The sequence below is a fragment of the Corvus brachyrhynchos genome, unplaced genomic scaffold (genome assembly GCF_000691975.1).
Source record: "Corvus brachyrhynchos isolate BGI_N302 unplaced genomic scaffold, ASM69197v1 scaffold70, whole genome shotgun sequence".
NCBI lineage: Eukaryota > Metazoa > Chordata > Aves > Passeriformes > Corvidae > Corvus > Corvus brachyrhynchos.
In genome coordinates, this window is record NW_008236217.1 from 8,945,695 (window position 1) to 8,961,767 (window position 16,073).

General features: G+C 40.4%; 1 protein-coding gene across 8 annotated transcripts in view; it reads right to left on the bottom strand.

The window, feature by feature from the left end:
* The window catches only part of LTBP1 (latent transforming growth factor beta binding protein 1), a 191,972-nt gene that overhangs the window by 22,968 nt on the left and 152,931 nt on the right, over positions 1 to 16,073 (bottom strand). For all 8 annotated transcript variants that reach the window (XM_017746460.1, XM_017746464.1, XM_017746456.1 and 5 more), the window contains 3 exons: positions 12,398 to 12,523; positions 10,053 to 10,196; positions 159 to 341 (listed from right to left, as the gene is read on the bottom strand). In XM_017746460.1, the coding sequence (XP_017601949.1) occupies positions 159 to 341; positions 10,053 to 10,196; positions 12,398 to 12,523 (453 nt within the window). The remainder of the gene's footprint in view (positions 1 to 158; positions 342 to 10,052; positions 10,197 to 12,397; positions 12,524 to 16,073) is intronic.

Below are 16,073 nucleotides of genomic sequence, written 5' to 3' on the forward strand. Positions count from 1 at the left end.
ACTCTTTCCTCTGTGGAGGGCTCCTATGGATAAGTCATGACTAAATACTACAGAATATGGGATTCAATGGGCAAGCCTTCTCTAAAGGCAAAGCACACTCTGTTAACATAAACACAATGCTTCAAAAGCTTGCAAAGGGACAGAAGGCCTCCTCTTACCACTTCCAATGACAGGACATGGGAAGATTTCACAGTTATCACCCCAACCAGCACCCAAGGTACAGCAGCATTCTTGTTTGGTTACATTGGATGTAAGCACGTTGTCACAGAAATTAGCATCATTCAGATTGTAGTAGCACTCCTTCTTTCCATCTTCCTGTTGATCAACCTCTACTGGCAATTCTAAGGCAGAAAAGAAAACATAAACCACACAAGATGACACATGAAATTAGTCACTTTTACAGGAGATCAGAAGAGTAGAGAAGAAAATGGTTAACTACAAATTTGGTTGAATATTTAGAATGAATGATGAGAGTTGATAACTTTCCTTTCACTTTTTCAGACCTGTTCTCCAACTTGACCATAAAAGGATTCCTCCAATTTGCACTTCTATCATTTTCAAGCAATGCATGAAGCACCTGCTCTCATGTTCCGCTATCTAACGGCCATGCCCAGCTATTGACACGATGCTCTTCACATATGAATCCAAAAGTTCTTCATAGAGGTAAGCAAACATTACAACCTCCTTTTTTCAGATAAAGGAGCTAAGGCATGAAATGTAAAGACCCAGTTTTCAAAAGAATGAGCATTTACAGCCCCCTTTTATTTCTCTGGTAAAAAAGCATGCTACATATTCGAATATAATGCCCTTTATGATTTTTGCAAAAGTAACTTACTGACTCCATGGTAAGCAGAGGAATATAATGCAGATGTCAAGTTAACTGACTCTGTGTTTTACTTTAAAATAGGCATCCAGCCAAGAAGGCAAATTTATTGCCTTAAGCACTGAGTGGGTCCTCTCACAATATTTATATGGACTGGAGGCAAAATAGTCTGTCCCATAGATCCAATAAAAGACCGTATTAATAGTCAAAGATCTTTCTAAAGCAAGGCACTCCTAAAGTACACCAAAAAGTGATTTTGAAAAGAAATAGCTATTTAAAGCTTCTGTGTTCACAGAACTCTGTGTACGTAACATTTCACTTCACAAAAATTATCATCAAGGGCTCAGAAGTGCGAACTAACACATAAAATTGTTATTCACACTTGACCAATATGGGAAACTTTTCGCAGGCCATCAGTAAAGTAACCAAGTTCCGAATCTACATGCGCCCACATTTATTAATCAAACCCAAAACTTTATTAAGGAACTTGAGATAAATAAATCTTGAGGCAACTAGTTAACTTCATTTTTATCTAGAGAAATTCTTTATGCTTGGTACTTAACAAATGTTTAACTCACAAGAAACCTATTAAAATTATTGCATGTTGGCTGATTTTTCATTCTTCGAGATTTCATTAATTTCTGTCCAGGCTCTTGTACAATAAGCCAGCCTTGAGACATTTCTCAAGAAATACAGCTATTGAAGCAGGAACCAGACCCTCTATTTTATAGAGTGACAGTGCATTTCAAGATGCTACTGCAGCAAATGTTGGTTTCATGGTGCAGTAGGAAAACTGTAACTGAGTTGCTACCACAGAGACACGGTGGGATGACCTGCACAGCTGGAGCACTGCAAAGGATGGTTCTAAACTCTTGGGAAGGGATAGGCAAGGGAAGACAGGTGGTGGAGTAGCCCTGTGTGTTAGGAAGGGTCTCAGCTGTCTGGAGATGAACAATGATGACAGTAGGGTTGAGTGCTTATGGGTAAGAATCAGGAGCACGGCCAACAAGGCAGGTATCCTGGTGGGAGTCTGTTATAGAGCACCCAGCCAGGATGGAGAGGCAGATGAAATATTCTGGAAGCAGTTGGGACAAGTCTTGCAATCCCTGGCCCTTATTGTTCTGGCAGACTTCAGCATATCAGACGTCTGCTAGAAATACAAGACAGCAGAGGGGAAGCAGTCTAGGAGATTCGTGGAGTGTGTGAAGAGAACTTCCTGACATACCTGGTGAGGAAGCCACCACGGGAGGTGCCCCACCAGACTTGCTGTTTGTGAACAGAGAAGGGCTGGCGAGTGATGTGATGGTCAGAGGATGTCTTGGGCAAAGCTATTAGAAAATTATAGTGATTGCGATTCTTCAAAAGTAAGGAGGGGTGCCAGTAGATCTGCCACGTTGGACTTCCAGAGGGCAGACTTTCACCTCTTTAGGTGACTGGTTGAGAGACTCCCTAAGGCAGCAGTCCTGAAGGGCAAAAGAGCCTAGGATGGCTGGATGTACTTTAAGAAGAAAATCTTAAATGTGCAAAGGCAAGCCACCCCTATGTGCTGAAAGATGAGACACGAGGGAAGATAACCAGCCTGCCTGAACAGACTGCTTTGGCTGGAACTTGGGAAAAAAAAAGAGTCACCTTTGAAACAAAAGGCAAGGAGGACTATGAGAATGTCAGGTCGTGCAGAGAGAAAATTAGAACAGCTCATGACCAACTAGAATTTAATCTAGCTACTTCTGTTAAAGACAACAAAACATGTTTTTACAAATCCTTTACTGGATGCAGGGAAAAAACATAGTGACAAAGAATAATGAAAAGACTCAGGTACTTAATGCCTATTTGGCCTCAGTCCTTATTAGCGAGACAAGTTATCCTCAGGGTACCTAGCCCTTGAACTGGAAGACAGAGATGGGAAGCAAAATGAAGCCCCACAGTCCAGGAAGAAATGGTTAATGACCTGCTGTGCCATGTAGACACTCACAGGTCTATGGGGCTGGATGGGATCCACCTGAAGTACTAAGGGAGCTGGCAGAAATACTCACCAAGGCACTTTCCATCATTCACTGCAATCCTGTCTAACTAGGGAGGTCCCAGTTCGTGGGAGATAAGCAAATATAAGAAAGCATATATATATATATATATATGTACAAACGCATCTATATATAACAGGAAGGAGAATCCAGGTAAAAAACTGGCTGGATGGCCAGGCCCAGAGAGTGGTAGTGAATGGATCTAAATCCAGCTGGCAGCAGTCACCACTGGTGTTCCCCTGGGCTCTGTATTGGGGCTGGTCCTGTTCAATACGTTTATCAAGGGGCATCGAGGGCACCTGCAGTCACTTTGCAGTAGGTCACCAAGTTCGGTGGAAACGTTGATCTGCTGGAGTGCAGAGGGATCTGGACAGGCTGGATTGATGGGCTGAGGCCAGTTGTATGAGGTTCAAGAAGGAAAAATTCTGGGTCCTGCACTTGGGCAACAACAACCCCAGGCAGTGCTACAGGCTGGGGGCAGAGTGGCTGGAAAGCTGCCCAGAGGAAAAGAACCCGGGGGTGCTGGTTGATGGCCGGCTGAACATGATCCAGCATGTGCTCGGGGCCAAGAAGGCCAATGACATCCTGGCCTGTATCAGCAACAGTGTGGCCAGCAGGACCAGGGTAGAGATACTCCTTCTTGGCACTGGTCAGGCTGCTCCTCAAATCCTGTGCTCAGTTTTAGGTCTTTCAGTACAAGAAGGTCATTGAGGTGCAGGAGCAAGCCCAGAGAAGGGCAATGGAGCTGGGGGAGTTCTGGAGCACAAGTCTTGTGAGAAGTGGCTGAGGGAGCTGGGGGTGTTAAACCTGGAAAAAGGAGGCTCAGGGGAGGCCTTAACACTCTACAACTGCCTGAAACACTGTAGTGAGGTGAGGGATGGCCTTTTCTGCCATGTCTCAAGTGAAAGGATGAGAGGAAATGGCCTCAAGTTGCTCCAGAGAAGGTTTAGATTGGATAGCAGGAGAAATTTCTTCACAGAAAGGGTGGTCAAGCATTGGAATGGGCTGCCCAGGAAAAGTGCTCAGGTCACCATCCTTGGAAATGTTCAAAAAATGTGTTGATGTGGCACTTGGAGACATGGTTTAGTGGTGAAAATGGCAGTGCTGGGTTAAGGGTTGGTCTAGATGATCTTCTGCAACCTAAACAATGGTTCTAAGATCCCACTTAAAAAGTGTTTGTGAGGGGGAACTAGAAGATACTGATGTCCAACAAATGCTAAAGGAATTAAATGAACTCCAGCTCTTGCTACTTCAATCCTATTATCACTGCCCAGCCACGTTCCCCAAAGCAGATGGAGCAAGGCAACTTTACTGGGCATGCAAATACTAGATCCGTTTGGAGAAAAGCAGGTTTAAAAATGCCAGTATGGATTGCCTACTATCGCACTTCAATAGCATGAACATGTGTAACAGTTCTTTTGGTTTCTAATTAGACACAGACAATTGGATTTATTTCTGATTTCCTCAGAAAAGTGATTTCAGTTGTGGGAGGCTGAAGGGCTGGCAGACACCTCCATTCAAATTTAGTATAATGTTGCCACCTACAAGCTTTGCATTTTTGCCAATATAACTAAATTGTACATTAAAGGATACACCCAGCTGGGTGCTTATTTCAGCTTTGTTAGTTTAGCCTGTGGTCAACCCTCATCTGATAATTACGATTTTCCATAGTGTGTTGAATTTCATCAACTGAGGTGGTTTTGTGGTATCAGTTGCTATCCAATAGGAACTATATTAAGACTATCATGTCAGAAACACAGCTGAACTAAATCTCCCATTCCAAGGTGAGAGAGCAGTACTTCAGTCACCAATTCATACACTTTCCTTGGCCATTTGCCATCTGTCTAACTGAATCAAAGCCAAATCTTCATCAGAAGAGAAAGCATGGCCATTTTCATGCTGTTTATCAGAGGAAGGGGAGACAGTCTCATCATGTCCTTGTTTACTCCCATTTTACATACAAGTTGGTTTCTCCTCCCATTATCTGTTCAGCAGCTTAAATGGCTGTTGTTTACACAGCTGTAAGTGAGGGTTAGTCAAGAAGGCGTCATGAAAATGTTTGGAAAGCAAATGAGATACAAACCTTTCTCTTTTTGTTTTTTTAACCAAGACCAATCTATGTCTACAAGTTTATAATTTCTCTCTCATAGGTTATTAACCATTTAGTAAACAGGCTGGCTTTGAAAGTGATTTCACTAAGTATGTTGACAAAATATGACAGAAAATTATTTTTTGTATCATTGCTCTGTTTTTTGTTATAAAATGTAAAACATCTCTCTACCTAACGCATGCTAGTAAAGGAAAATAATATTACCACATTTTTGATATAACTATTAACAGCCTATGAGAGAAATTCTGTATAGTTGCTCCTAGATTGGATTCTGAAGTATTTACTAGAAATAGATTTATATATGTTAGCATAACCTTGATCCAACAATATGCTTCAGCATATGTTTGATGCAAAAACATGCATCAGTAATATAAGATTCAGTGGACAATATGGGTTAGCATATGCTTAGACTTCAGCATACAATGAAATATTTGCCTAAATAGTGTCCTGTTAACAACTGTGATCTGAAAAAAACAAAACATAGAACTGATGGGATCTTAAATACTGCATCAGTGTACCAAAACCACTTACTCACAGGTACAATCAGAAAGCTGGTGGCTAAAAAATGAAAAATAGTCCTTGTAACTTCATGACTTCTAAAAACTCAACAAAGACTCAGATGACCCAGAGCAAACAGCTTGAGTAACACATTTTCAGAAACTAATTTTCAAAAATACAGTAAAAACATATTGGTAAGTGCCTATTGTCAGGGTGTACTTGCTTGGATTTCTCAATTGACTCCATATGTGACAAGCTACAACACCTAACGTGTGTGTACCATGCATATACATATACATGCATATGTACAATTCAGGGATTAGTGCAAGTGATGCACATTTAAAACTTAGAGCTAAGACTTTGTCCATAGACAACTGAAATTCAGATCATGTTTTATCTTGGAAAACCATGCACATATTGATATAAAAAATAATACAAATATGAAGATTCCTTTTAAGGCTTAACAATTAGAAAGCCTGTAATGTTTAGGAAATCTAGAATCTGTACTCATGCACCAAATTTTTAGCCTTAAGGAACCTTTTGGATCAAATTTATAAACTGTTACTTGGCAGCCTCAAATTTTGTGCTGGTGGTTGGTTAGGTGCAGGGGGGACTGATTTTGCCTGCTCGTGTGCTCCTAGGAAGTGGTGCTTAAAAAGTAACCATCACTGAATGGACCTCAGCACGTTCAAAAGCATTTTCTCAGGGGACCTTGCTAACTAGCTCCCTGAGAAGCCTGAAGTGTGCTATCCTCGTATCTTAAGAGTGGAGGCTGGCAGTTTCCTCTTGTCACCAGATTTTAAACTTGATTGCTTCATGGTCTCTGTCTCCAAGACAGCCATCAATCACCACCTCACTCATGAGACCCTCTTTGTTAATAAGCAACAAATCAAAAAGTGCATCTTTCCCAGTGGGCTCCCTTAGTACCTGTACCATGAAGTTAGCATCCTGGTGTTTTAGCAATCTTCTGGATCTGTTTGTGCTGGCTGTTTGTTGTTCCCAGTTAACATCTGGCAAGTTGAAGTCCCCCCAAAGGACAAGGGAAGTTGATTTGGAGGTTTCCATTAGTTCCTCAAGGAACAATTCATCAGTGTCATTGTCCTGGCTAGGTGGTCTATAGCAGACTCCCACGATGACATCCATGTTGTTTGTCCCTTAATCCTTACCCAGAGACTTTCAACCATACCATTACCAAACGTAAGCTCCATACATCCCAGGCCCTCCATTACATACTCCACCTCCCTGCCTCACCTGCCTTGCCTGCAGAGCCTGTAACCATCCAACGTGGCACTCCAGGCACAGTTTCATCGCACCAGGTTTCCCTTATGCCAATGATGTTGTATCTCTGCAAGCTTTGGTACTGAAATATTTCAACTTTTGGCATGCCACCCCAAGTCATACCTGTTATAACCCTCAAATATACACTATCTATTATAGCTTCTGGATTCAACATCATGAGACATGTTAGTAGTATATTAGTCCATATCAGTAGTTTAAATGTATACTACAACATGCAACAACTAATACCACAATTACATAGATTATTACTTGAACTGCATCGAGCTTGGCACTTGCTAGAAACTAATCACAAATGGCTTTATATAGTTCGTTAAAAGAATAAATGAGAAGACTTCAACCGATAGCATGCATTTTTTTTCTCTTAGGCACAAAGATGTATGGAACAGCAGATTTTCATCTCCTACAGAATAAAGTTCTTTCCTCCTTTATCTTTTCTTCCTTCTGAAACATTTCCTGCATTTTATGAATGGCAGGGCAGACAAGAGGGGAATGGGACAATCAAGCCTTGCACAATTTTTTGCATTTTTTTGGGTTTTTTGACTGGAAAGTGACAATACGGGCTTGAATTCCTGATACGTACACTGGGAGGACTGTTTCAAGACACAGCTAACAATAGACAAATTTCCAGCAAGTGAAATCTAAATAAAAGGAAGTCTCAAGAGCCCTAAGGGCAAGTAAAGTGTGAACACACAGCACTCCACAAATCTAACAACCTTTAACCACATAGAACAAAGGTCCCAAATTAAAGTAACATTTGAACAAACACCACCTACTTGCACTTCGTACAAGGTGGACAAAGACTTCTTTATGTGCACAAAAATACAGAATGAGAAATAAACAAGAGCTGAGTAAACCAGGCTGAACTGTCAATATCTGCAACAGGATAACGCAGATTAAGTTCTTCCTTTCTGGCTTTTAAGTTCTGCCTTTCATAGGCATGGTGCAAACTAATGCTGACAGATGATGTCCATATGCACCACGGGACCTCTGGAAGCACCACGCCTGACTTGAGTACGTGGCTTGTCAAATCCAGAGAGAATGTGTGGCTATTGCAGCATTCTTTACAGCAATAATTAAGAGAACTAACAACAGTCTTTTCCCCTTTTACTTTGGAAGAAAAGAGAATAGTAAGGTCCCTGTTCCAAGTACTGCCATTTTGCCTTATTCTAGTTCAAGACCAGATGGTTTAAAGTAGTTCTCACTAGGTCCTTCTGGTCTCCTATAAGAGATCTTGATGATCTTATCAGAGAAGAGACAAAGGTGAAGCATGTGTTTTTGTTAGGGCCTGATGAAGCCTGGAGGGGAAGGGACAATAGTTACTTTCCGGACTGATCACAGCAAAGCTGTGCTCACTGCCGACAGCATAATGGAGTTAGTACTGACAGCAGAGTATCCATCTGTTGACAGTACTATCGGTCACACTGTGGTCTTCATCCCCTTCCTCCCCACAGTAACGTTAGGGTATGTCCTCAAATGTCCCTTGGACGTGAGTTCTTTTTACATGGCTCAGGTCCTCTGCTAATTTTTTAGTTCTGGTTTTCTTTTATCAGCTATCTGAATTCCCCTGAGTACTACCTCCTCACAGGCCTGAAACATTTATCAATCAGCTGTTAATGATATTTCACAGGCAACTTCTTCAGTGCTGCTGAGTGCTACATTCAGTGATCTAAATACTTGTGACAATTACGTCATGGATATTTCAACCCTCTTTACAAGTCTGCGAGACCATGAAGTGATAGGAGAAAATAGCCACAACCTGGAAGCTGTAAAGTCAGTACCTTGGCACTACAGCCAGTTCCTCTAAGGCTGTCCAGAAGCTAGATCAGCCTGCAGTGTAAGAACAAAACAAGAAAAAAATACCAAGATTTTCATTCTGGAGGGTAAAAAACGCTGTGCAAGCAAATACTTTCATTTCTTGTACTCTGTTCTTCCTTATTGTGGGCCTGATCCTTTCTCCAAACTGGATCAGTGCAGAAATGTGGAGGCAGGTTTAAGAGTTCTAAACTAATTTTCAGTTAGTGCATTTCCAGTAGTATTTTCAACACTCAAAACACTGTAAGAGAAGCTCACAAATCCAGTACAATGGACTAGTAGGAAAAACAGGAGTAAACCAGGCAAGGACACTTCAAGAGTGACTGACAACAGAGGTAGATTAACAACAGAGGTAGACTAACAACAATTTAGTGGTTTGGGTTTTTGCTTTCCCAACAACCTTCTCTTAGGATTTAGGTTAATTCTAGATAATGATAACAAGATATCACTACTGTGCTGATTTTGGCTGGTATAGAGTTCTTCACAGCGGCTGGTATAGGGCTGTGGTTTTGGTTTGTGCTGAGCACAGGGTTGATAACATCGAGATGTTTTCGTTATTGCTGAGCAGGGCTTACACAGAGACAAGGCCTTTCCTGCTTTTTGTTCTGTCATGCTGGTGAGGAAGTTGGGGGTGCATGGGAGGTTGGGAGGAGACACAGCCAGGACAGGCAACCCAAACTGACCAAAAGGATATTCCAGACCATATGACATCATGCTCGGTATATAAAATGAGGGGAAGGAGCAGGAGGGGGATGTTTGGAGGGATGGCTTTTGTCTTCCCAAGTCACTGTTACACATGATGGGGCCCTGCTGTCCTGGAGATGGCTGAACACCTGCTTGCTCATGGGAAGCAGTGAATTAATTCCTTGTTTTGTTTTGCATGTGTGTGTGGCTTTTGCTTTCCCTATTAATCTGTCTTTATCTCAACCCATGAGCTTTCCAGCTTTTACTCTTCATTTCTCTCCCCAGTCCTGCTGGTGGGGGAGTGAGTGAGTGGCTGCGTGGGGCTTGGTTGCCATCTGGGGTGAATCCACAACAACTAAATACAACTTCTGGTTTTAATAATATGCTCCCTTAAACATTGTCCAAGCATATTAATGGGTGTTTGTAAAAGTTTGAACAAAACCCAAAATAATTCAGGTCATAAGGCTTGATTCCATATCACATTTCATTGTTACAGCACAGCAAACAAGACTGTTTACTCTTAACTGTGGTAATTGCTCAATATTACTGCCAAGTCTGTTGATGTATAACATTTTGAAGGTGCTTCTGCTATATTTTCACTAATGATTCACTGGATGATATAATGATTCATATTCCATCCTAGAAAAACCTCCTCTCATGCACACACTTTCAAGACAATGACAAAGTTTCAAATTTTCCTGTTGTAGTTAGAGCAACACCAATACTTCAACCAACTTTGCCCTTCCAATGGTTATGTGAGCAGTTGAAATCACGGCAAGCATGCAAAAATCTGCTGGTGTTTTACCTGGTGAGGTACGGAAGCGACACTGTCCGGTCATTGGATCATACTCCTGGTTTTCATCAGAGCACAGACACAGGAAAGAACCATCAACATTTTCACAGAGGGCTTCGCCACATACTCCACTCAACATTTCACATTCATTCACATCTGGGGAAAAAATCCGAAACATAAATCAACTGAGACCCATTACTGATTGTTCTTTTATCTCCTGTATCTGTGCCAATATTGTCTGCCAGATTACAGATGTGATCTCTGGGGAAGGATTAAAAACTCAGTAATACCTAAGTGGATTCATAAACAAGTATTAAGTCCTTTGAAATAAAGACCCCTGAAAATTGCAGTACAGTTTATAGACTGTAAGTGCTGATTAGGTGCTGCTTGGAGACCAGAACACAGTTTTTTGGTGTTTCTCATTGTTAAATACTTGTTTTTTCTGTGTATTCTCTTCTTGGGATTTAAGATTCAGAGTAATTTAATTTGTTTTCTTAACTTTATTATCAAACTTTCACTAAACTCAAGGAGCAAAATGAAAAGGTTATGGCGTGATTCAGACTGCACCACAAAAAAGAGAATTAATTTTCCTCCCCAAAATACCATTTTCCTTGTAAACAACCACTAAACAGTGAATTCCCTGGCCCCACTGCTACCATATGCCTATCATATACATGGACTCACAGGCTGCTCTGGGACCCACAGAAGTTATGCCCAGGTCACCCAGGGACCCCCACTGAACACTGCAAAATTCCTCTCTCCAAAAAAATCCACATATTTTTAACCCGGATTCCATACACCTGCTAACTAGCCTACCCTGAAATGCTTTTTTGATAGAAGACTTGTCTGTTGCTTAAACAAGGATTACCAAATACTACAAGGATCACTTTACTTGACTTTCTTTTTGGTTGCTAAAGTTGACATTTGAAAATCTACTTTGTCTACTAATGAGAGAATCTCATTAGTAGACAGAAATCATGCAGATTAGTATCAGAAATAGTAATTTCTGTATCACAATTCAGAAATTCCTATAATTGAGTGTAGGAATAATTTGTTGCCTATCAAAATCTAGTCTTCTGAATAAATGTTGATTTTTATATATTTTTATACAAATATGGATTTTAACTTAAAGTTTGCTCAGCATTTAAAATACGTATTTAGATTTTTGTTTTTACTGGGTTCTTGTCACAAGGAATAAGTCTTTTTGGGGAACATTGCCTAGTCAGGAACTAGAAACTTACTTTTTCCTGAAATTCTTTTGGTTGAAAACTGGCTTCAAAATTTATAAGAGTATTTTATACTATATATTTTTATACAAGAAAAGAAAAAAAAGCATTATTTCATGGTTCAGAATTACTTCACTGGGAACTCAAAATTAAATTTAGTTTCACACCATCCTTTCCTTCCCCCCCCCTTTTTTTTTTTTTTACTTTCTTTGCTTCAATTGTTTTCATCCATGAAAAGTCACTGTATGACAAAACACACCTTGGTATGCAAAGTAAGTGCCAAGTGGCACAAAGAATTTTGTAACAAAACTATTTAATATATTAGAAAATGCATACAAACACTCTGTAAAACTTTTAGTTCCTCCTCTCCGTTTGGTATTCCATTTAGGTCTCTGTTACCGGTAAATGTGTTTCATCCTGCGTCTGGCTTGAAGAAATTGCTTAATGAATACCTTTCCTTGATCTGGTATTAATTTTATGTTACAAACTTGTGCTGCTTCAGATGGTTCTCCAGCCATCACTATTAAACAGATCTGGAAACCTATTAGTCACAAAAGAAATGTGCAGTATTTACATATCTACCAAAATCCCACATCATTTCATGGCAATGGGTGTCTTTCCTGGAGCTGGAAGCTAATGTTAAAACCTGTTTAAACACAATATGCCTAGGGAGGTGCCATCTAATTCAGCCTGGCTGCACCACATTCCAGAAGTTATTTCCTGCAGGGGGTAGTGCAGGGTCCTGGTTACTCAGCTAAGAGACTAAAGAGATGTAGCACCTAAATAGGCTACAGTATTAAACTCATTCTATTATATTTGTGAATGGTCCTGACATGCAGAAACAGGGAGGTTTCTTGGGTTTTTTAAAAGAAATAAAATAAGTGGCTTGGCTTAATTTGCTGTTGGCTTTCGTTTGTCCTAATAACAAGTTTTCATCAAATAGATACACAGTAAAGTTTCCATCTGGCACAAGGTTCAGCGAGTGAAGAAGAGCTCAACCCTATTTTAGTAGTAGGTGGCATAACTTTAATAAAAACTGACAGAAAACAAAAATGAGAAATGAGTTTGTTGGAGTGCTGTTATTGCTCACTTGAACTTTGCAGCAGTGACTACTTGCACCTATGAACTCACCTGTACACCCTTGCCCATCCTGTGTGTCCTGGTAGCCTTGGTAACAGAGGCAGCGGTAGGAGCCATCCATATTTTCACAGAACCCGTGACTGCCACATACCGTGCCATTCGTACATTCATCCACATCTGCAAGGAAGAATTTTGACATCAGACAGGCTGAGTGACAGCCAAAGGCAGACATTCATGAAGAGTGCAGAAAACCCACAGATGGGCCATTCTGCAAACAGATGCAGCTATGTCTCTCAACATATTGGGAAGGAACATAAGGACAAAAATTAAGGTAAGCACATGAACAATTTAAGAAATTGTTTCAGTGTTAGTTTTTCAGTAAATATGTCAGCAATGGTCAACTGCCTGCACCCATTTGTTTCACCAAACTTGCCAACCACAGCATGATGCTACATAGCACAGACTAAGGCATAGTTTAACTAATCTCTGACTGACTTACAGATTCTTCCAGTGTAGTAGTATACAGTCAACAACATGAGAGAAACGGAACTCACTGTGCCTACAAAAAGAGTTCAAGGTTATGGCTACATCCCCTGTGCAGAAGTGATGCACAGATCTCATTCTGGCTCTCAGCACAGATCACAATTCCATAGTGTAAGTGGTAAATATCTGTGGACTGAGCCTTTTGTCTTTAATCCTGTAAATCTACACATACAAGTCATCTTACTCAGGTACACAAAGTAATTCCAATGCTGGAATGTTTTCTGCACTGGCCTTTTCATTTGTAGTTCCAGTTTTGGTTTGCTGGCCTTACAAGTAAGTCACCGGCATGTGTAAGTCTGTTCTTTGACTCAGCTACCCCTCGAATTATAAAGAAGCAGAGCTGCTTGTGGCAGATTGCGGTTTATTTCTGTAAGTGTATAACAAGTGCTAGGAATGCATTCTTTTATCTCCACTCAAAGTAAGACCTAAACCCAAAGCCATGGCCATATGTGGTCATTAAAGATGTCATGGGGTGCTTTTCAGGAGGAAGACCATTAGCTGAAACTGTGAACCTACCAGGATGCTAGGATTAGTACTTTCTGCCTTCTAAATTTCTCTGCAGTCTGAAGCAGAGAAATTATTGCTGTATTTCTTTCCTAAAAAACATTATGATGTTAAGTAAGGCTGCTGTCTGCTTTCCTTCTGCACATTTCCTCAAGGGATAATTACATTTTAAATGGGGAATAAAGTGATTTGCTCTTGATTTATCTGAGTACTTGTTACTATCATTAATTCTGCACATTTTGGTAGCCCTTCATGTGATGGAGCCTACCATCATTCTACCTCCAGTGAAAGCCTTTGGCACTCCCTGAACTAAAGAACTGCTGAGACTGAATCCTGCAGTGCCACAGAGAAGGCTTCTCTGAACAGGTGAGCAGCACTGCTGTTTGGTGTCTTCCTTCAAGAACAGAGTAGGGCTCAAAGGTAGTCCTGCCTACTCCTCCAGCTCTTCACAGCTGTGTCAAACAAAAAACTTCAGAAGTCAGCAAAGATGCACTGCATTCCTATCCTGACAGTGCTCACCAAGCAAGGACTTTTTTGCTTTTAAATTGTGTTTTATGCTCAGCTGAAAGGGAACTCTTGGTCTTTGAACCATGTGGTCACAGCCCACCAAGCTATCAAAATTTGAGCAGCATGTCATTACCATCCACACTTGTTACCTCTTCTGCTGCCCTCTTTTTCCCCAAGTGCTCAAATTCATTCACACAAGCTCTGCATGCCTCAGGGAGAGGTATTTTTGGGGTCTTGAAAACCAGCTTTTCCTGTGTGCTGTGGTGGGTTCTAAACAGGTTTGGAATCGCATGTAGACTTTTAAGGCCAGAAGAGTCTATCTAGAGCCTTTTAAAAGGCTAAAAACCTGTCTCTGGCAATTTCTGTACCAATGGAATAAACGGTGAAATTTTAACATTTTTCTCAGAAAGACATGTCATTTCACTCTAGGATGTTTAAGTGATGGAAAATTCACTTCTACTGAACTGACCAGTTAACAATCTTCAGCCTACATACGAAATGCATACAAAACCTGTATGTACTACATACACCAAAATCTAGGGGACATATATGAGTATAATTGACAATTATAAAGAAAGTACTGGCAGATGGAACTGGCAGAAAAATTTATTTGGTTTTAAGTTTTGCAGTAAAGATTTTAATAGTCTTTACATCTTGATTTATTAAACAAAGGAAAAATACTCAAGGAATTTATGTTAGAAAGGGCTATTGTATTTGGCAAAGAATACAATAGCCAGTATGCTTATTCTCAAGGAATTGAATATGAAAATTTGGATGGTTTCTGGATGTTGAACTAATTGAAACCTACCACAAACCTTTCCTAGCAGAATTAATTCAAGAATGTGAATAAGCAACTTATCTGTATTAAAGACTGTCAGAGGTCAAGAACTACCTTTTACACCTTTTCATTTTCGAGTCCCCACTCAAGTGACAGAATTATAGAAAGATGCATATGGAGTTACCAGGAGGAAGACAATAAAAAGTCTTTACAGTGGTGTTTTCCTGGTCCCTCCTTTTTGCTGCTATGCACTGTCTCTGCATAACATAACTGATATTAATAGTCTCATGTGATCAGCAGAGTTTCACATATCTAATAAAACAACTGAATACTCGGTCTCTTAATCAGAAAACTCTGTTAAGAAAATGAATTAAAAATGAGTAAACAATGGTGGACTGACAGCCAGGAATTTCAGACAACAGACAAAAACACACAGTGCTTGTGTTTTCAGTGAACAGCTATGGTTAAATAACAAAAAGTTCCTGAGCCACAGGACAGTGACTTTGTTAAAAACCTACACAGAAGAAACTACAACTGGAGATTTTAGAATTACCCAAATAACAAAACTTCTCTTGCTTAAAACCTAAATGTTAAAGGAAACAGGGGAATGGTTCATGCAGCTAGCTCTTCATAGGTAAAACAAGGTCATTGACTAAAAAGCTGTAGAAACAAAACCTGTGATTTCAGCAAGTGTCCTAATTCAGTGTATAACACAGCTACAGAAGACAGTTTTGTTTCTAAGAAGTACAGTCTGAACATCTTTCAGTGCATGGGATATTACAGAGAAGGTCCAAGCACCAAATATTTTTCCTTGTCTAGACAGTTCACTCAAAGGACTCTTTTTTATAGCCGGAAAGGACATTTGTTTCTTTAATCACCCCGTAAAGAGTGATGCTTGTAATCGGCAGTTCTCTTGCTACATAGAAACAAAGTCAGGGGGAAAAAACTAAATATGAAACTAATATATCCTATGTCTATAGAGTGACTAAAGCAGTTCTCTGTAATTCAGCCTGTTTTAGAATCCATGAATCAGTGCTGCCTGCTTTAATCAAAAGGCAAAACATGTGCACTCATGCACACTCCCGTGCAGTTCAACACTGTGTTCCTGTTTTCTGACAACCTGAACAAGATGAAGGCAACCTCAACCTCAAGCATGATAACTTAAATCTCACTGAAATCTATTTACAATGCAAAATGTCTGGAAGAGGAACTGGTTCCTAGGATAGGTCTGTAAAGTCATTAGGGAAGCAGAGCTCTGATTCTGAAACTTCCAGGGCTACCCATAACATGCATACATAAAAGGAAGAAGCAAAGGTTGGATAGCTCTGGCGGGATGTGTAATTTTTTTGGGACTGCCTGTTGCAGCAGAGAGAAGCCAGTGAGAGACATATGGGA